The 14,991-nt window shown below is 44.7% G+C and overlaps 3 protein-coding genes and 1 long non-coding RNA gene across 11 annotated transcripts in view; 2 read left to right on the forward strand and 2 right to left on the reverse strand.

Annotated features, from left to right (window-relative positions):
• Positions 1–3,031: 3,031 nt before the first annotated feature.
• LOC134223718 (uncharacterized) lies at positions 3,032–3,935 on the reverse strand. Its single transcript, XR_009982684.1, has 3 exons — positions 3,818–3,935; positions 3,271–3,362; positions 3,032–3,194 (listed from the first exon to the last, which is right to left on the reverse strand). It is a non-coding gene; the product is annotated as an uncharacterized LOC134223718 (long non-coding RNA).
• Positions 3,936–5,174: 1,239 nt separating this feature from the next.
• Positions 5,175–6,409, forward strand: LOC134220778 (uncharacterized). 2 transcript variants are annotated; one of them, XM_062699878.1, is made up of 2 exons: positions 5,175–5,854; positions 5,916–6,409. In XM_062699878.1, exons 1-2 carry the CDS (start codon positions 5,636–5,638, stop codon positions 6,159–6,161), a joined length of 465 nt encoding a protein of 154 aa, XP_062555862.1. In that variant the 5' UTR covers positions 5,175–5,635; the 3' UTR covers positions 6,162–6,409. The 2 variants fall into 2 exon arrangements, with proteins under 2 accessions (XP_062555862.1, XP_062555863.1); XM_062699879.1 differs by having other exon boundaries at positions 5,931–6,409.
• Positions 6,410–6,806: 397 nt separating this feature from the next.
• LOC134220779 (uncharacterized) lies at positions 6,807–7,657 on the forward strand. The gene is made up of 2 exons (XM_062699880.1): positions 6,807–7,383; positions 7,452–7,657. The coding sequence occupies exons 1-2, from the start codon at positions 7,213–7,215 to the stop codon at positions 7,614–7,616; spliced, it is 336 nt and encodes a 111-aa protein (XP_062555864.1). The 5' UTR covers positions 6,807–7,212; the 3' UTR covers positions 7,617–7,657.
• Positions 7,658–7,783: 126 nt separating this feature from the next.
• Positions 7,784–14,991, reverse strand: part of LOC134225282 (calponin homology domain-containing protein DDB_G0272472-like) — a 40,332-nt gene continuing 33,124 nt past the window's right edge. For 3 of the 7 annotated variants that reach the window (XM_062705229.1, XM_062705227.1, XM_062705228.1), the window contains one exon: positions 7,784–8,400. In XM_062705229.1, coding sequence (XP_062561213.1) covers positions 7,995–8,400 — 406 coding nt within the window. In that variant the 3' untranslated portion in view covers positions 7,784–7,994. The other 4 variants (XR_009983213.1, XM_062705226.1, XM_062705232.1 and 1 more) reach the window with 4 other exon arrangements.

The raw sequence follows: 14,991 nt of genomic DNA on the forward strand, positions 1-14,991 counted from the left end.
GGGGCAAGAGGTCATTCTTACAACGGATGATATGACGAACGCATCAAATTTGAAGAAAAGGAGAAGATCAAGAACAGGTTATCAAGAATCCATAATTGAATTGAAAGAGGAGAAATACTTATCAAGAGAGACTCCAAACTTCTTCTAATATGATGGACTCATCATTTGGATTGGCATTTTGTGAATCAATAACAAGAAATCACAACAAAAGTGTTGTGTGTTATCATTGCGAGAAGCCCGGCCATAAGAAGAGAAATCGCTGAGGCAGAAGAATGACGAGAGTGTCGGTAGTTCGAGCGGGAGCAGGCAAACGATTCGAAAAAAGTGTCGAAAAGGCAAGCGAAGGCCAAGCTCGCGGCATCAGAATCGGACTCATTTGCGTTTATGGCCACTGCGTGTTCGGTGAATGACTGGATTGTAGATTCGGGAGCGAGCTCGCACATGTGTGCCAATCGTAAATTTTTTGTGTCGTTATGTGAACCGCTTGCAGACACTCCGAAATCGGTGACGGTTGCCGACGGGCAGTAGTGAAAGGCGTCGGATCGTGTGTGATTTGGTTACTCGGGGGAGCTAAGGACGAAAAACAGATTTCGGTCATTGCGAACGGGGACAGAGTTCCGGTGGTTGCGCTGTCGGTCAAAGGTCTTTACCATCTCCCAATGCGGTTACGAGCGGGTGTCACACAAAAGGCTGCATCCACGAGTGACACATAAAGCTGGGACATCGCGACGTTCAAGCTATTCTGGAACTGGAACGGAAAGATGGCGTGGCGGCCATTTCCTAAGAAGGTGAAGCGGAAGTCGAAGGCGGTGTTAGATTTGATCGACTTGTGTGGGCCAATGAATACGGCCACACCGGGAGGTCGTCGGTATTTTGACGTAGGACTTACGTCTCTCTTTACTATACCGGGTGTCATTTCAAAATATTCAAATCGACCGCGTTACGCTGTGTTGAAAGATTTTAAACGTTAATAGCGTTCGTCTCAGTGGACGAATTTCTGCCGTAAGCCCCTCAATCGACAGATTTCAAGTATGCCTTTCATGTCCATGCTTGATAAGACCCGAGAAACTTGTTTCAATAGGCATGAAACTGTTTCCAATGAAAAACATTGAGATCAAGGGAACCTATAAATATGGGTACCGCACAATTCTTGCATCATTCCATTACCACGTTCTGATTGGTGCAGACACCAGCGAATGAGCAGCCGCTGGGTCTGCCGAGAAGCCATAAAATAGCGCAACGCGATTTTTTCCTTTCATTCTGACCGGGACAAGCAGGCTACTGTCATGCTATTGTTTATCCCATCGCCAAATCGTAGCCAGGATGTCCCGGTCTCAATTTTTTTTTCATACTACTTTTCAATGATGACAGCGGTCTATGTCTATTGATGATGATGACACCGCGCTTGTCACAGGCTCGGGGACAAGCGAAGCAACCGCATCATCGATTGAACAGCACTCACACTTTTCAGCAGGGAATGAAGTCTGCACCGACCACTTTTTCGGCTCGACACCATCGAAGCCACCTTCATCAGCCGAAACCTAGCCAGTACAGCAGCAGTCCACTCTACAGACACGACAAAGCAGCAATGCTGAGCAGACACCGGCAGCAGCAGCAGTGTCGAGCCGAGACCGGCCGGCATCGGTGATGAGCCGAGACAGGCTGAAGAAAAGTCACATGATGCAGCATGTATGTCCAAAAAACGGTTTAGGGTCTGTCTCATTTGGAGAATTAAACTTAAAAGTGACAGTTCGAAAATTAGCAAATATACCCGGTAATAAGAATGGCTGGTGCTGCCCAGCAATTCCAATAAGACATCGATGCAAAATGATTCGATATCTGTCAAAAGTAATCTTGCTCTGCGAGCAGGGTTATTTGATAATTATTGAAATGTCACTTTTAAGTTTAATTTCAGTTTAATTCTCCAAATGAGACAGACCCTTAGAGAGCCAATAATAGAAATCAATATCAAAGCTTTCAATACCCTTCGGGATAGAAATTGCAGGGTTGTTACGGAGATCCTGAAATATTTTCCGCGCCAAATCCGCGCCGACAAAAATCAAATCCACGCTATTTCCGCGCGACATGAAAATCCTTTCCGCGCTAAATCCACGCGACCCATAAAACAAAATTCTAAGCAAATGCACGTTAAATATTAATGTTAAATATTACGGTAAATATTACCACAATTTAGTGAACGTCTTTTTTCGAGTTCGTTTTTATAATATTACTGATTTTAAGTATATGTTTTAACTTCAACGTTACACATGTTTGTATAAAATTGAAAATAGGATTAAGGAAAAAGCAGTTGATATAACAACTCATCTAGATGGTCCTTCTTGGAAATTCTGAAAAAGTCGCTCCGAGAACATCTGTGGAAATTTCTCCATTCTTGCAAAAGGTTCCCCAGAAATTTATGCGGAATTTCATTGTTTCATAATTTTTTGTGAATTCCTCAAAAACAACATGCAGGAAATTTTCGGTAACTGTATGTGGACACCCCTAATTAATTCCTACAGAAATCGCTTGGGAAATTCTAACAGACATCCCGGATAAAAAATATCATTAAAATATCATACATTTTATTGTTACACCACCATTCAAAACATAAATTTCACCATTGAATATAATGGAATTTAAACAATAAATTCACATGAAAAATAATGGTTTTCCACGATAAAATAAATGGTAAATGGGACTTTTACAATAAAAAAGGGGGGTTGTTATGTATCTTTACAATAAAAAAATCGAAAATTTTCCATACAAAATTCGGAGCAAAACAATTGATTTTACGGTTCTTCAATGGGATGATTTCGAGCGACAAAACAATAGAAAACATTGTGTTCTAAATGTTTTCAATTACTTTTTCTATTGTTTTACAGTAGAAAAACAACAGGATTTAGAATACATTATACTCCAATATTACAACAAAAATACAATACAATTAATTGTTTTTCAAATTATTTTATTTCCAATTTAATTTTAATTAAGTTCAGACTTAATTTTTACTCATTCTAACTTGCTTTGCTGTTACTTTGACACGGGTGCATAAACGCAGAAAGTCGGTAATGACGCAGTCCGCTATACTCGTTAAATACGCCGTAACTGCTGCTACTAGAGAAGGGGATTCGATTTATCTCCAATGGCTTATTTTTCCTTGCATAGGTGGATCGAAGTTGAATATAAATATAAACCTGTGAAAAATGTAAATTATAAAAGAATATCAGTTTTATTAGAAAGTGTACGTCGAGAAGAAAAGAAAAAAATTACCTCCCGTTTGTGTGATTGGCTAATGATAGCCACTGAACGGTCTTGAATCAGTGAAGGCAGCGAGCAGCAATATTTTATCATAAGCTTGATTTCTGAAAAGGAACAAGATACCAAAAATGTTTCAAATTGCTTTGGCGATGGAAATTAAGGACCCTCTTAAAGGTACTTTAAAGATTTCAATATCATCAGGTGTTATGATGATAACACTTATTTTTTGTTGTTGTTGATCGGGATGAACCACTGCGTGCATTACAGTCGTGATTCGCTGGTTGGCTTTTAATACATGGGTCATTTTGGCCTCCTCTGGTTGGACCATGGCCCAACTTAAAAGCATTCATACATCAAAATTCAATGCAAACGCCGAAAATGGGTTTTGACGTCATTATGGACATCATTTGTGATGTTCAAATTGGAATGCACGAGTTCAAATTGGTGTCAGTTGACCCAACTAACTAAAAAACAGAATTCGTTAGTTGGGTCCAGGTTGTGACCCAAGCAGCGAACCGCGACTGTACATTGAACTTTTGTTGTATAACACTTAAAATACCTCGATTGAGAAGCCAGTAAACTACCGCTTGCCCAGCACCAGAAACAGTAATGAAAAGGACACTTCTTGCACCATCTTCTGCTTCTTCTTCTTCTTCTTCATTGGCATTACATTCCCCACTGGGACATTGCCGCCTCGCACCATATAGTTTCATTATTTTTTGCCTCTACTAATTATAAACAAAACTGTACACGCTCAAATGAATCCATCCATTCTCCGAGTGAAATGATTAGCAAAAGTTTTTGGTTCCCTTTAATTTTTTAATTCAAATTTTTATTAAATAACATTTCTAGACCTGCAATATAAAAATAAATACTTGAGAAACGGGATAATTTTTTGTTAAATGAAACATTTGATAAGCAAAGCTATTGTTATTTTATTGTTTTCAATTGTAATTTCATCAATATAATAAATCAATGAAATATTCCAAAATTATTTTATTTTTTAAGGACTGATTTCCTGATCATCCAGACAGAATACTTTTATAATTTGTTCAGTTTTTGGATGAGCAATACTAAACATAAGCGAACAATAAAAATATAATAGAATGTATGGGTAACATTTAAATCTATTGTACTTTTAATGTAAGTACAATAAAGATCTTTTACAACCGCGAAAATTTTACGATAAGCGTACAATAGTTTGTATTGTTTACCACAAAATCTATTGTATTTCAATGAGTTATGTCATACAAGTTAATGTTAATTTTTATCCGGGATTGGTTTGTGACTGCCTGCTGAAAAACTTCCGAAAAATCTGTTGTTAAATTTTCAGGATTTATCACAGAAATTCTTGTGATCATAGCTAAGTAAACTTCGAAGGAAATCGCAACGTGAATTCTTGCGGGAGTTTCTCGGGAATCTCTGCAAAAGCTCCTCCGGGAAAACATTTTCAAAATTTTTCAACAATTTTTTTTCAAAATCAACATCAAAAACAATTTCTGCGGAAGCACTTAAAAGACGGGTGTTCATGTCCTTCAACAGACATGTTTTGAATGCGCCATGCTTCAGAATGGTTTAAAAATGACAAGTGGCGCCCCTCTCCTAATAACATTTGTTTAATCAATGCTCAAGAGTGTAACCATGGAACCACCTGAACTGCAATTCTAAGCTCGCTTGCCCGGCTTATTGGCCTGTATCAAGCGAAAAGTCCCGTTAGGAAATAGACGCCAACAGCGAGCAACAAGCGTAAAAAAGAAGAAGCCCTTCTCGAACGCGTTGATGATGATGACGCTTTGGCTGACAAAGAAGCGGGATACAAGACACTAGCTGATTGGCCCACCAATTGGGAAGCAGAGAAGATTCAAAATTAAGTAGTATAAAAGAAAAGTGCATTCGCTCGCAGAGCATTCAGTCTTTTTTATACCATCACTATAAATTCGCGGTTATTTGAAAAGATCGTTTGCTTACTTTTTGCACTTAGCCGAAGCAAACAGTCTTTTTCAAGGCTCTAAGAGTTAAAAATAATGTTCTCCTTCAGTCGCTATCGCACGGATTGCAAGGCCCTTCAGTGGAAGGGCTGAGATACAGTCTACATCCCCTGCTGAGTCAACTTGTGGTTCATTTCAGGCAGTCCTTCAGTGGGAAGGTTGCCACTGTCGAGGCTAATATTTCGTGACCGGACAGATACTTCCTGAATTTTTTTTGATGATTTTTGTTCGAGGTAGATTTGATTTCTGTGTCGGTTTGATGAGAAGATTTTGCCAAGAAATGGTATGCAACGCCGATTATTTATCCAAAATAGTTGATGTGAGAAATTTGGACATATTATGTATCTTAAAGGCATGGTCAAGTCAAGTTCTACGTCCACTTAGCGGTTATGTCACAGACATTACCCACTGTTCGTTTTTGGTCATTGATCGACGACTACAACAGCCGCTATACCACTCTGTACATGCTGGAACAGAAGTCCTACACGGTGGATGCTATCCGTGATTTCGTGCGCTGGATGAGGACGCAGTTTGGTAGGACCACCGACGGTCATCAGGTCGGATCAAGGAGGAGAGTACAACAGCGCAGAGCTGGTCAAGTTTTTGAAGTAGGTATTCAGCAGCACTCTACAACTGCGTACACATTCATTTTCATTTTCATTTATTTAGTTTACATCTAAACAGATAACACTGAATCAACAATTTGACGCCACAATACACGGTTCGAGGCCGCATCTCTCCATCTTCGGATACGCCCCACGCTCGCCAAGTCGTTTTGCATCTGGTCTGCCTATCTCGCTCGCTGCGCTCCACGCCGTCTCGTACCTGCCGGATCGGAAGCGAACACCATCTTTGCAGGGTTGCTGTCCGGCATTCTTGCAACATGCCCTGCCCATCGTACCCTTCCGGCTTTAGCTACCTTCTGGATACTGGGTTCGCCGTAGAGTTGGGCGAGCTAATGGTTCATTCTTCGCCGCCACACACCGTCTTCTTGCACACTGCCAAAGATGGTCCTAAGCACCCGTCTCTCGAATACTCCGAGTGCTTGCAAGTCCTCCTCGAGCATTGTCCATGTTTCATGTCCGTAGAGGACAACCGGTCTTATTAGCGTCTTGTACATGACACATTTTGTGCGGTGGCGAATCTTTTTCGACCGCAGTTTCTTCTGGAGCCCGTAGTAGGCCCGACTTCCACAGATGATGCGCCTTCGTATTTCACGACTAACGTTGTTGTCAGCCGTTAGCAAGGATCCGAGGTAGACGAATTCCATTTCGTAACACTGCTTCCCAGGCGGGAAGTCCAACTTTTGTTGCTTCACGTTTCAGGCGGGTGTACAGTTCTGCCACCTTTGCAAATGTTCGGCCGACAATGTCCATGTCATCCGCGAAGCAAATAAATTGACTGGATCTGTTGAAAATCGTACCCCGGCTGTTACACCCGGCTCTCCGCATGATACCTTCTAGCGCAATGTTGAACAACAGGCACGAAAGTCTATAACCTTGTCTTAGTCCCCGGCGCGATTCGAACGAACTGGAGTGTTCGCCCGAAATCTTCACACAGTTTTGCACACCATCCACCATTGCTTTGATCAGTCTGGTAAGCTTCCCATGGAAGCTGTTCTCGTCCACTGCTTACACGCCACAGCTGAAAGGAGTTGCGGAGCGCAAGAATCGTTCTCTGATGAAGAATCTGGATTGCATTACTGGTACTAGGCTGAGGCGGTGAATACAGCCAACTAGCTGCAGAACATATTGCCAACGAAGCCGGTTCAGGAGACGCCCTTCGAGATTTGGTACGGATCTAAGCCGGACATGAGTGTGATCCAGGTGTTCGGTTCGGAGCCGTATGTGTTCATCCCGAAGGAGAAGCGGACAACGCGTGGCGTTTGATTGACTTGAAGATAAACTAAATCGTTTTCAGTCGAGATGCTCCTTTCTTGGAGTTGGGAGAGAAGGTTCAGGATGCGATGGATGATGATATGATCGAGTTGCCGCAGGTACCAGCGAAGCCAAATAGCACCAAGGAGCAGGAGGAGTTGGATGCGTCCGACACGGAATCCACCGACGACGATGAAGAGAAAGAAGGTTTCCGAGGCTTTGATGAGGAGCAGCTGGGAGACGGATTTCACGGATTACAGGTAACTAGTATGAAGATGCCAGTGGAAGCGATGTGTCATGCCAGGGTGACGATAGTATTTTGATCCAGGAGGAGCCGGCTCGCGTCCAGGAGGAGCAATTCGCAGATACATCTCGCCGTTCTGAAAGGTCACCGAAGGGAGTTCCACCTGAACGTTACATAGCTGATGGCAGGTTGGCTCAATGTCAGCAGGACGAACCTCGGAGCTATCAAGAGGCAGTGAGTGGTCCGTAGAGTGGTCAATGGAAGGCTGCCATGAACGACGAGTTGAACTCTATGCAGGAGTCGTACCCTAAATAGTAAATACCACTGTTAATACCACTGTGCTAACCAATCCTCCATCTACATAATCTATTTCAAATAAATGGACGTCATCATCATCGTAACTTAAAACGCACTAGTATTATTCTATCGATTGTTTTATTATCGGACATTGATTGTAACAGACAATTTGTAATGCTTTGTAAAACGTGGAAATTATTGTTAGATCGGTTCAGAAAGGTTAGTGCCACGTGTGAATCATACCTTTCGTAGACAGATTCCAGCTTTCCATTTCTTTGGTTAGAAGAAGACCATTTCAAAGGACCAAATCGCCGATTAATTATCAAATGCCTATTTAAGCACACAGTAGTGGTAGTTTTTGAATATCAGCGGGGCCACGTCATCCGTTACGAAGTTCCGATCCGGCCGCTTCGATCCGTACGGATTAAGCTGAGGTGGGGTAACGATTTGCAGGGGTCGTCGCGCTACCCTTTGGAACTGAACCAAATCCAGCGGGCAGTCCAGGGCGCTGTAGGAAGTTAGTACAATGGGACAGTTAACTTCCGAGGTTGCCTGGATAGTAGCTGGCCAGGTATCGAATCCACTGAAACCGGCCGTGGTGTGGAGGACCGGATTGAAGAAGCAGATGAGGTTCGGTTTCGAGTAACAGCTGTCCCGGTAGTAGTCGTGGTAGTACCGTCGGCATTGGAAGTCAAATTTGACTACGCGGCACTTCAAGCGACACATTCGGCACATTCTAGATAGGGTAGATGAAAATAATAGGGGAATAAATTAGGATTGGTAGGTTTCGTTGAGGTAAATTCAACAATCAGGTGTGTTTCGAGAAAGACCACGAATTCATAAATTTCAATTTATTTGAACGAAAATTATATAATTATGTTTTGTTACAGAGTGAGCGAATCGCAACCAGCTCAAATTCTAATGTTTATCTACTTGACAATGAAGTAGAAATAGTTTTTGAATATCATAGGTTCAATCTCCTGGGAGATGAAATTGCGATCCGGTCGTTGGGAGGCGAATGGGTTGTGTATCGGTGCCTGGATCACTTCCAGCGGGCGTTTGCTTTCTTTCTGCATCCGTGCCAAATCCAGGGGGCTTTCGTACGCGGTGTAGGCCGTTACCAAAATCGGACATTGTGGCTCGGTAGCCGCTATGATGGTTTTGGGCCACGTGTCCAGTGTGCCGAATCCCGTGGAGCGATGCAATCCCGGGTTGTAGAAACATATCAGATTGGGCCGAGAGTAGGACGTGCCCTGTTGGTAGTCGTGGTAAAACCGACGACACTGGAAGTCAAATTTGACCACCCGGCACTTGAGTCGGCACGAGCGGCACATTCTGGAACGCGGGAATGAAATAGATTAGTCGAATATCTGGCGGATGCACGGGACTCGGTACGGTAGGATGGGTATAAATACCTGGTCGATTTTCACAGGACTTCCTCGATCGACTAGGAGTTTTGCCTGTGCTTGACTCACGTTGCACTTGATCCATATTGTTCAGAAATTATAGATTGAGTCAAACTTTTGATATGACCAATTCACTGATGGTTTTGCATGCACTGCACACTGTAAAACAATTCAAGGTGCATTCCGTGGATGATTGGTTCTTGATTTTGGATTCCAATACAAATTTCCGACAGTACAGTTCGTGTGTTAAGTTACAGAGAACCAATTTTTTGAGAAGGTTTGTTCCGTACAACATCTGTTAGCCAAAGAAATCAGGAAGAAAACGCTGTAAACGGTAAGGATTTGAAAATCATGCTTCAAGGGTTTATGATGAAGTAACAGACTAGATTGGGTTTCATAACGATAATGAGATAATCAAGAAAAAGGTGTACACATATTTTGAAAAAGATGGCAATCGAATAAAATAGGGTAAATAACGAAGCTAAGAGAAAAGGGTTTACAAACAGACAAATTTGTGTAAATGTTGAATGAGCTCTAAAAACAGTAGTGATAAGGAGGACGACGACACATGTGGACAATTCATTTTTTTACTGTTTCAAAATTCCAAACGTTCCAAAGGTAAATAATTATTAATCTCATAAATTTCTTTTTCTGTTGTTTTCGATTCTTCTTACTTCAGTTAGGTTCTTGTTTTTTCTCAATCAAGAGTTGGACGTACCTTTGGGTTTTCAAAGGCAAAAGGTTTGTGCACATGATGTCACATTTTATTCCCGATTGAACTGTCGCTATTTTTATTTCAGTTTCATACATAATCCGTTCACTAAGATAATAGCAATAGAAGTTTAAAATTGTACTCTTCATTAAACCAGATTAACCCTTTCATGCCCAAAGTTTTCTAATCGGTATTACGCAGTAAATTTGATATTTTCCATTTGTTTTCGTGATTTATAATGGAGAACTAGCAAAACAAGTTGAAAAATATTTTTTAGGGATGTACTAGATCATCCAAATTGTTCTTGAGTCCGTAACTTGCGATCTACAGTTACAATGCGAGCTTTTTTCGTCACTCTAAGCTTGGATATGTATTCAACCATGTCCTTAACATATTCCTAAAAATCAAAAAACATGGTCAGGTTTTGGGATATCCTGGGTCATCCAAACTATCCTTGAAACTAGATTTTTTCGCCACTAGAAGCTTGGAAATATTTTCAACCATGTTTATAACATACTCCAGAACACCATGGGACATGGTAAGATGGTTTTGAGATATCTCGTGTCATCCAAACCGTTCATGAGTTCAGAACTTGCGATCTACAGCCACCACTCTAGCTTTTTTCGTCGCTTCAAGCTTGGGTATGTATTTAACTATATCCATAATATATTTTTGAAAATCATGAGACATGGTTAAATGGTTTTGGGATATCCTGGGTCATCCAAACTATCCTTGAAGTCAGTACTTGCGATCTACATCAAACTCTAACTTTTTTCGTCGCTGTAAGCTTGGATATGTATTCAACTATGTCCGCAACATATTCCAGAAGACCAGAAGACAAGGTAAGACAAAGTCATCCAAACTGTCCTTGAGTTCCGAACTTGCGATTTACAGCTACGACACTAGCCTTTCTCGTCACTAGAATCTTAGATATGTATTCAAGCATGTCCATAACATATTCCAGGAGACCAGGAGACATGGTAAGTTGGTTTGGGGTGATTCAAATATGACGCCCACTACTTTTTGGTATTTCTCAACCCCCTCCCCCGTCAAGGTGGGGTGGTCGGTATGCCCTGTGGGTATATATGAGCAACCCGAAGTTTGCTTCAAGTGCCTGGAACCGGGGCACAAGCAATGGGACTGCAAAGGCCCTGACAGAAGCAAGCTATGTCGACGTTGCGGATTGGAGGGACATAAGGCACAATGCTGCACAAACCCTCCCAATTGTTTGATATGTTCCAGCAAAGCTGCGAACAGCAAGCACCCCATGGGGGGTTCGAAGTGCCCGGCGTTTAAGCGTGCTGCAAAATCACAGTGCAGGTAACTCAGCTAAACCAGAACCACTGTGATGCAGCCCAGGAACTGCTGTGCCAGATAGTTGCTGAATGGGGGACGGATATCGGCATCATAACAGATCCTTACCGGGTACCCGCCAGGAACGGTAATTGAGTCACCGATGGGTCTAAAATCGCCATATGGACAACGGGGAAATACCCAGTCCAAGAGTTGGTGTCTTCGACACACGAGGGCTTCGTCATTGCCAAAATCAACTGGGTCTTCTTCTGCAGCTACTATGCGCCTCCTCGATGGTCGATCGAGCAGTTTGGTCGAATGCTAGATTGTTTGACGGCTAACTTGATGGGGCGTAGGTCGGTGGTGATAGCGGGGGACTTCAACGTTTGGGCCGTGGAATGGGGAAGCCGATCCACGAATCAACGGGGGCAGTACCTACAGCTGAAACGGAGCCGAGTCGATTATCTACGTTACGTTCTGGAGCCCTGGCCAAACAAGTAGTTTGAACTGGAGGGTAGATGATGGCTACACTCACAGCGACTACCTGGCGGTTCGCTACAGTATCGACTATACGACCAGCATTCAGCGGACGGAAGAAGGGCGAGGCCTAGCCCTCGTATGTGGAAGACATCATATTTCGACGACGAGGTGTTTCAGGAAGCGCTTCGCCGCGTGCACAATACTCTCAGTCTGAGCGGCGAGCAGCTGGTAACAGTACTCTCGCGTGCATGCGATGCCACCATGACTAGGAAAGTCCACCCTAGGAATGGGAGGCCACCGGCTTACTGGTGGCCTCAAGCAATTGCGAACCTGCGCCGCGCCTGCCTACGGCCAAGGAGGCGGATGCAGCGAGCACGCACAGAAGAGGAGCGTGTTGAACGACAGGTGGCGTTCGTAACTGCTAGAGCCGCTCTGAAGACTGAGATTAGATCAAGCAAAAAAGCCTGCTTCGAGGGCCTGTGTCAAAGTGCCAACGCGAATCCATGGGGTGACGCCTATAGGGTCGTAATGGCCAAGACACGTGGGGCGATAGCCCCTACAGAGCGGTCTCCAGAGATGCTGGAGACGATCATCGCGGGGCTCTTCCCACGTCACGACCCAAGTCCCTGGCCTCCCTTTGTGGAGCTTCCAGGGTCCAGGGTGGCCGACGAGGGAAGAGTAACTGTAGCGGAACTTGCGGGGATTGCACAGTCCCTTAGTGTAGGTAAGGCGCCAGAATCGGATGGTATTCCGAACCAGGCCATCAAAGCGGCCATTGCTGAGGCTCCCGAGATGTTCAGATCTGTCATGCAGAGATGCCTGGATGAGGGAGTCTTCCCTGAACATGGAAAAGGCAGAGCTTGGTCCTATTGCCAAAGGCGGGAAAACCACCTGGGGAGTTCGCTATTGTGCAGTAGTGACTGTCGACGTGAGGAATGCTTTCAATAGTGCCAGTTGGGCAGCTATTGCAGATGCGCTCCTGCGTCTTGGAATTCCCGAGTACCTGTACAAGATTCTCGGAAGCTACTTCCAGAATCGAGTACTGGTATACGACACGGAGGCGGGTCGGAAGTGCGTTGACATAATCTCAGGGGTTCCGCAAGGTTCCATACTGGGTCCGGTGTTATGGAACGTCATGTACGACGGTGTCTTGAGGTTGAAGTTCCCGGTGGGCGTGGTAATCGTCGGGTTCGCTGACGATATTACGCTGGAGGTCTACGGCGAATCGATCGAAGAGGTGGAGTTGACTGTAGCCCACTCGATCGCAACTGTGGAGGAGTGGATGAGTTCCAGGAAGTTAGAACTGGCTCACCACAAGACTGAGGTGGCTGTTGTTAACAACCGGAAGTCGGAGTAACAAGCGGTGATAAGGGCAGGCAACTGCGCGGTCACCTCTGAACGCTCCATCATAATCTTGGGGGTAATGATCGACGATAAGCTCACCTTTGGTAGCCACGTCAATTACGTCTGCAAGCGTGCCTCCACAGCTATAGTGGCATTGTCCCGGATGATGTCCAATAACTCTGCGGTTTATGCCAGCGAGCGCAAGCTTCTGGCTAGCGTTGCTCTGTCCGTATTGAGGTATGGGGGGCCAGCTTGGGGCACGGCCCTGCGTATTAACTGCAACAGAACGAAGTTAGAAAGTACGTATAGGCTCATGTGCCCAAGAGTTGCGAGCGCGTACCGTACCGTGTCGCACTATACACTTTGCGTCATCACCGGTATGATGCCTATTGACATCGTTATCCGTGAAGACATAGAGTGCTTCGAAATGCGCGGCACGAGAGGCATTCGTAGGACTGTCAGGTTGGCCTCAATGGTCAAATGGCAGCGTGCGTGCGACAGTTCCACTAAGGGTAGATGGACACATAGGTTGATACCGGAGATAGGTACGTGGGTCAAGAGGCGCCATGGGGAAATCACTTTCCACCTGACCCAGATCCTTACAGGCCATGGTTGCTTCAGACAGTACCTACACCGGTTCGGACACTCGGCCTCGCCCGAGTGTCCGGTGTGCGCAGGTTTAGAGGAAACGGCGGAACACGTGTTGTTCGTGTGCCCGCGTTTTCGCACAATGCGTGACCACATGCTTGCCACATACGGTCTGGACACTACCCCGAAGGATGTGTAAAGATGAAGTTGGCTGGAACGCCGTTTTATCTGCTATCGTCCAAATCGTCTCGGAGCTACACAGAAGGTGGCGCGTGGACTCGAGGAATGGCTAGTTCAGGCGCAAATAAGAGGTGGTCCAAGGGTTCGGAGTCGGCTTCACGGGTCATACCGGTGCCCTGTGGTCGAACTCGATCCTTTTATCGAACAAGTGGCCGCGCGAAGAACAACATGGTATCGTCGCTTTCGCGGCGTCCTCGTCAAGGCTGGGGCAGGCGTAGGCACCGCGTCGGCAAGTCCCTCTGTGTGTTGGCGAATAGACCCTATCGCAGAGAGGTCAATTTGGGGTGCACGCGGCATCATCATTCTTGATACCAGTCGTGTAGAGGGAAGCAGGCGCGAATTCGACCCTTCCCACCTTCCGAGGACATAGGGCGTGGTAAGGCCACCTGGGAAGCCGGCAATGCGCTGGCATGATACCATGGTGTTCTTCTAAAAAAGCGAGTCACGATGTTCGATGCTGCAAGGACACGCAGCTAACCTCGAGGGTGCGTTGTGCACTGGCCCCCCTTTGAAGCATTACTTCTGGTTGTACCGAAGGGACGATGGGCTTGGCGGCAATGGAAATGGTTTAGTGGGTCGGGGATGCAGTCCTGCCTCCCTCGTTTGCTGTTGGAGGTGGTCCCTAACCCCGCACTTCCTGCACAACCCAGGATGTCTGTAGAGCCGATTCCCCCTCCATTGCTTAGGAAAAAAAAAACCCCTCCCCCCCTCTGTCACGCTTTTTTGTATACCTAGTACATGTACTGTCACAAAATCTTACACTCCCTCCCCCTAAAACATGTGACATCATTTTTGAACGACCCCTTTTGGGGCATCCATGGTTATCCAAACCGTACTTGAGTTCAGAGCTTGTGATCTACAGCCACCACTCTAGCTTTTTTCGTCACTTTAAGTTTGGATATGTACTCATCCATATCCATAACATATTCCTGAATATCAAGGGACATGTTTAGATGATTTTGGGATATCCTGGGCTATCAAAACCATCTTTGCATTCAGAACATGCGATCTACAGGCAGAGCAGTACATTTTCCAGCTAACCATAAGCGTTTAAGAAAATCCGTACGTGCGACTATAACGCTGTCACAGTGTCACAGTGCTTTATACTGGCTTATAGAGCCTGGCTTATATAGCTTTGGATTTCCGTCACCCAAAGCTCCAATATATCGGCACTAACATTTCAAATTTTCATTTTCTGTATGTGATTATTACAATTGAATATCAGCACCAACATTTCAAAATTTTTGCAGCTGTAAAAAATCCC

Source organism: Armigeres subalbatus, chromosome 3, assembly GCF_024139115.2.
Source record: "Armigeres subalbatus isolate Guangzhou_Male chromosome 3, GZ_Asu_2, whole genome shotgun sequence".
NCBI classification, from domain to species: domain Eukaryota; kingdom Metazoa; phylum Arthropoda; class Insecta; order Diptera; family Culicidae; genus Armigeres; species Armigeres subalbatus.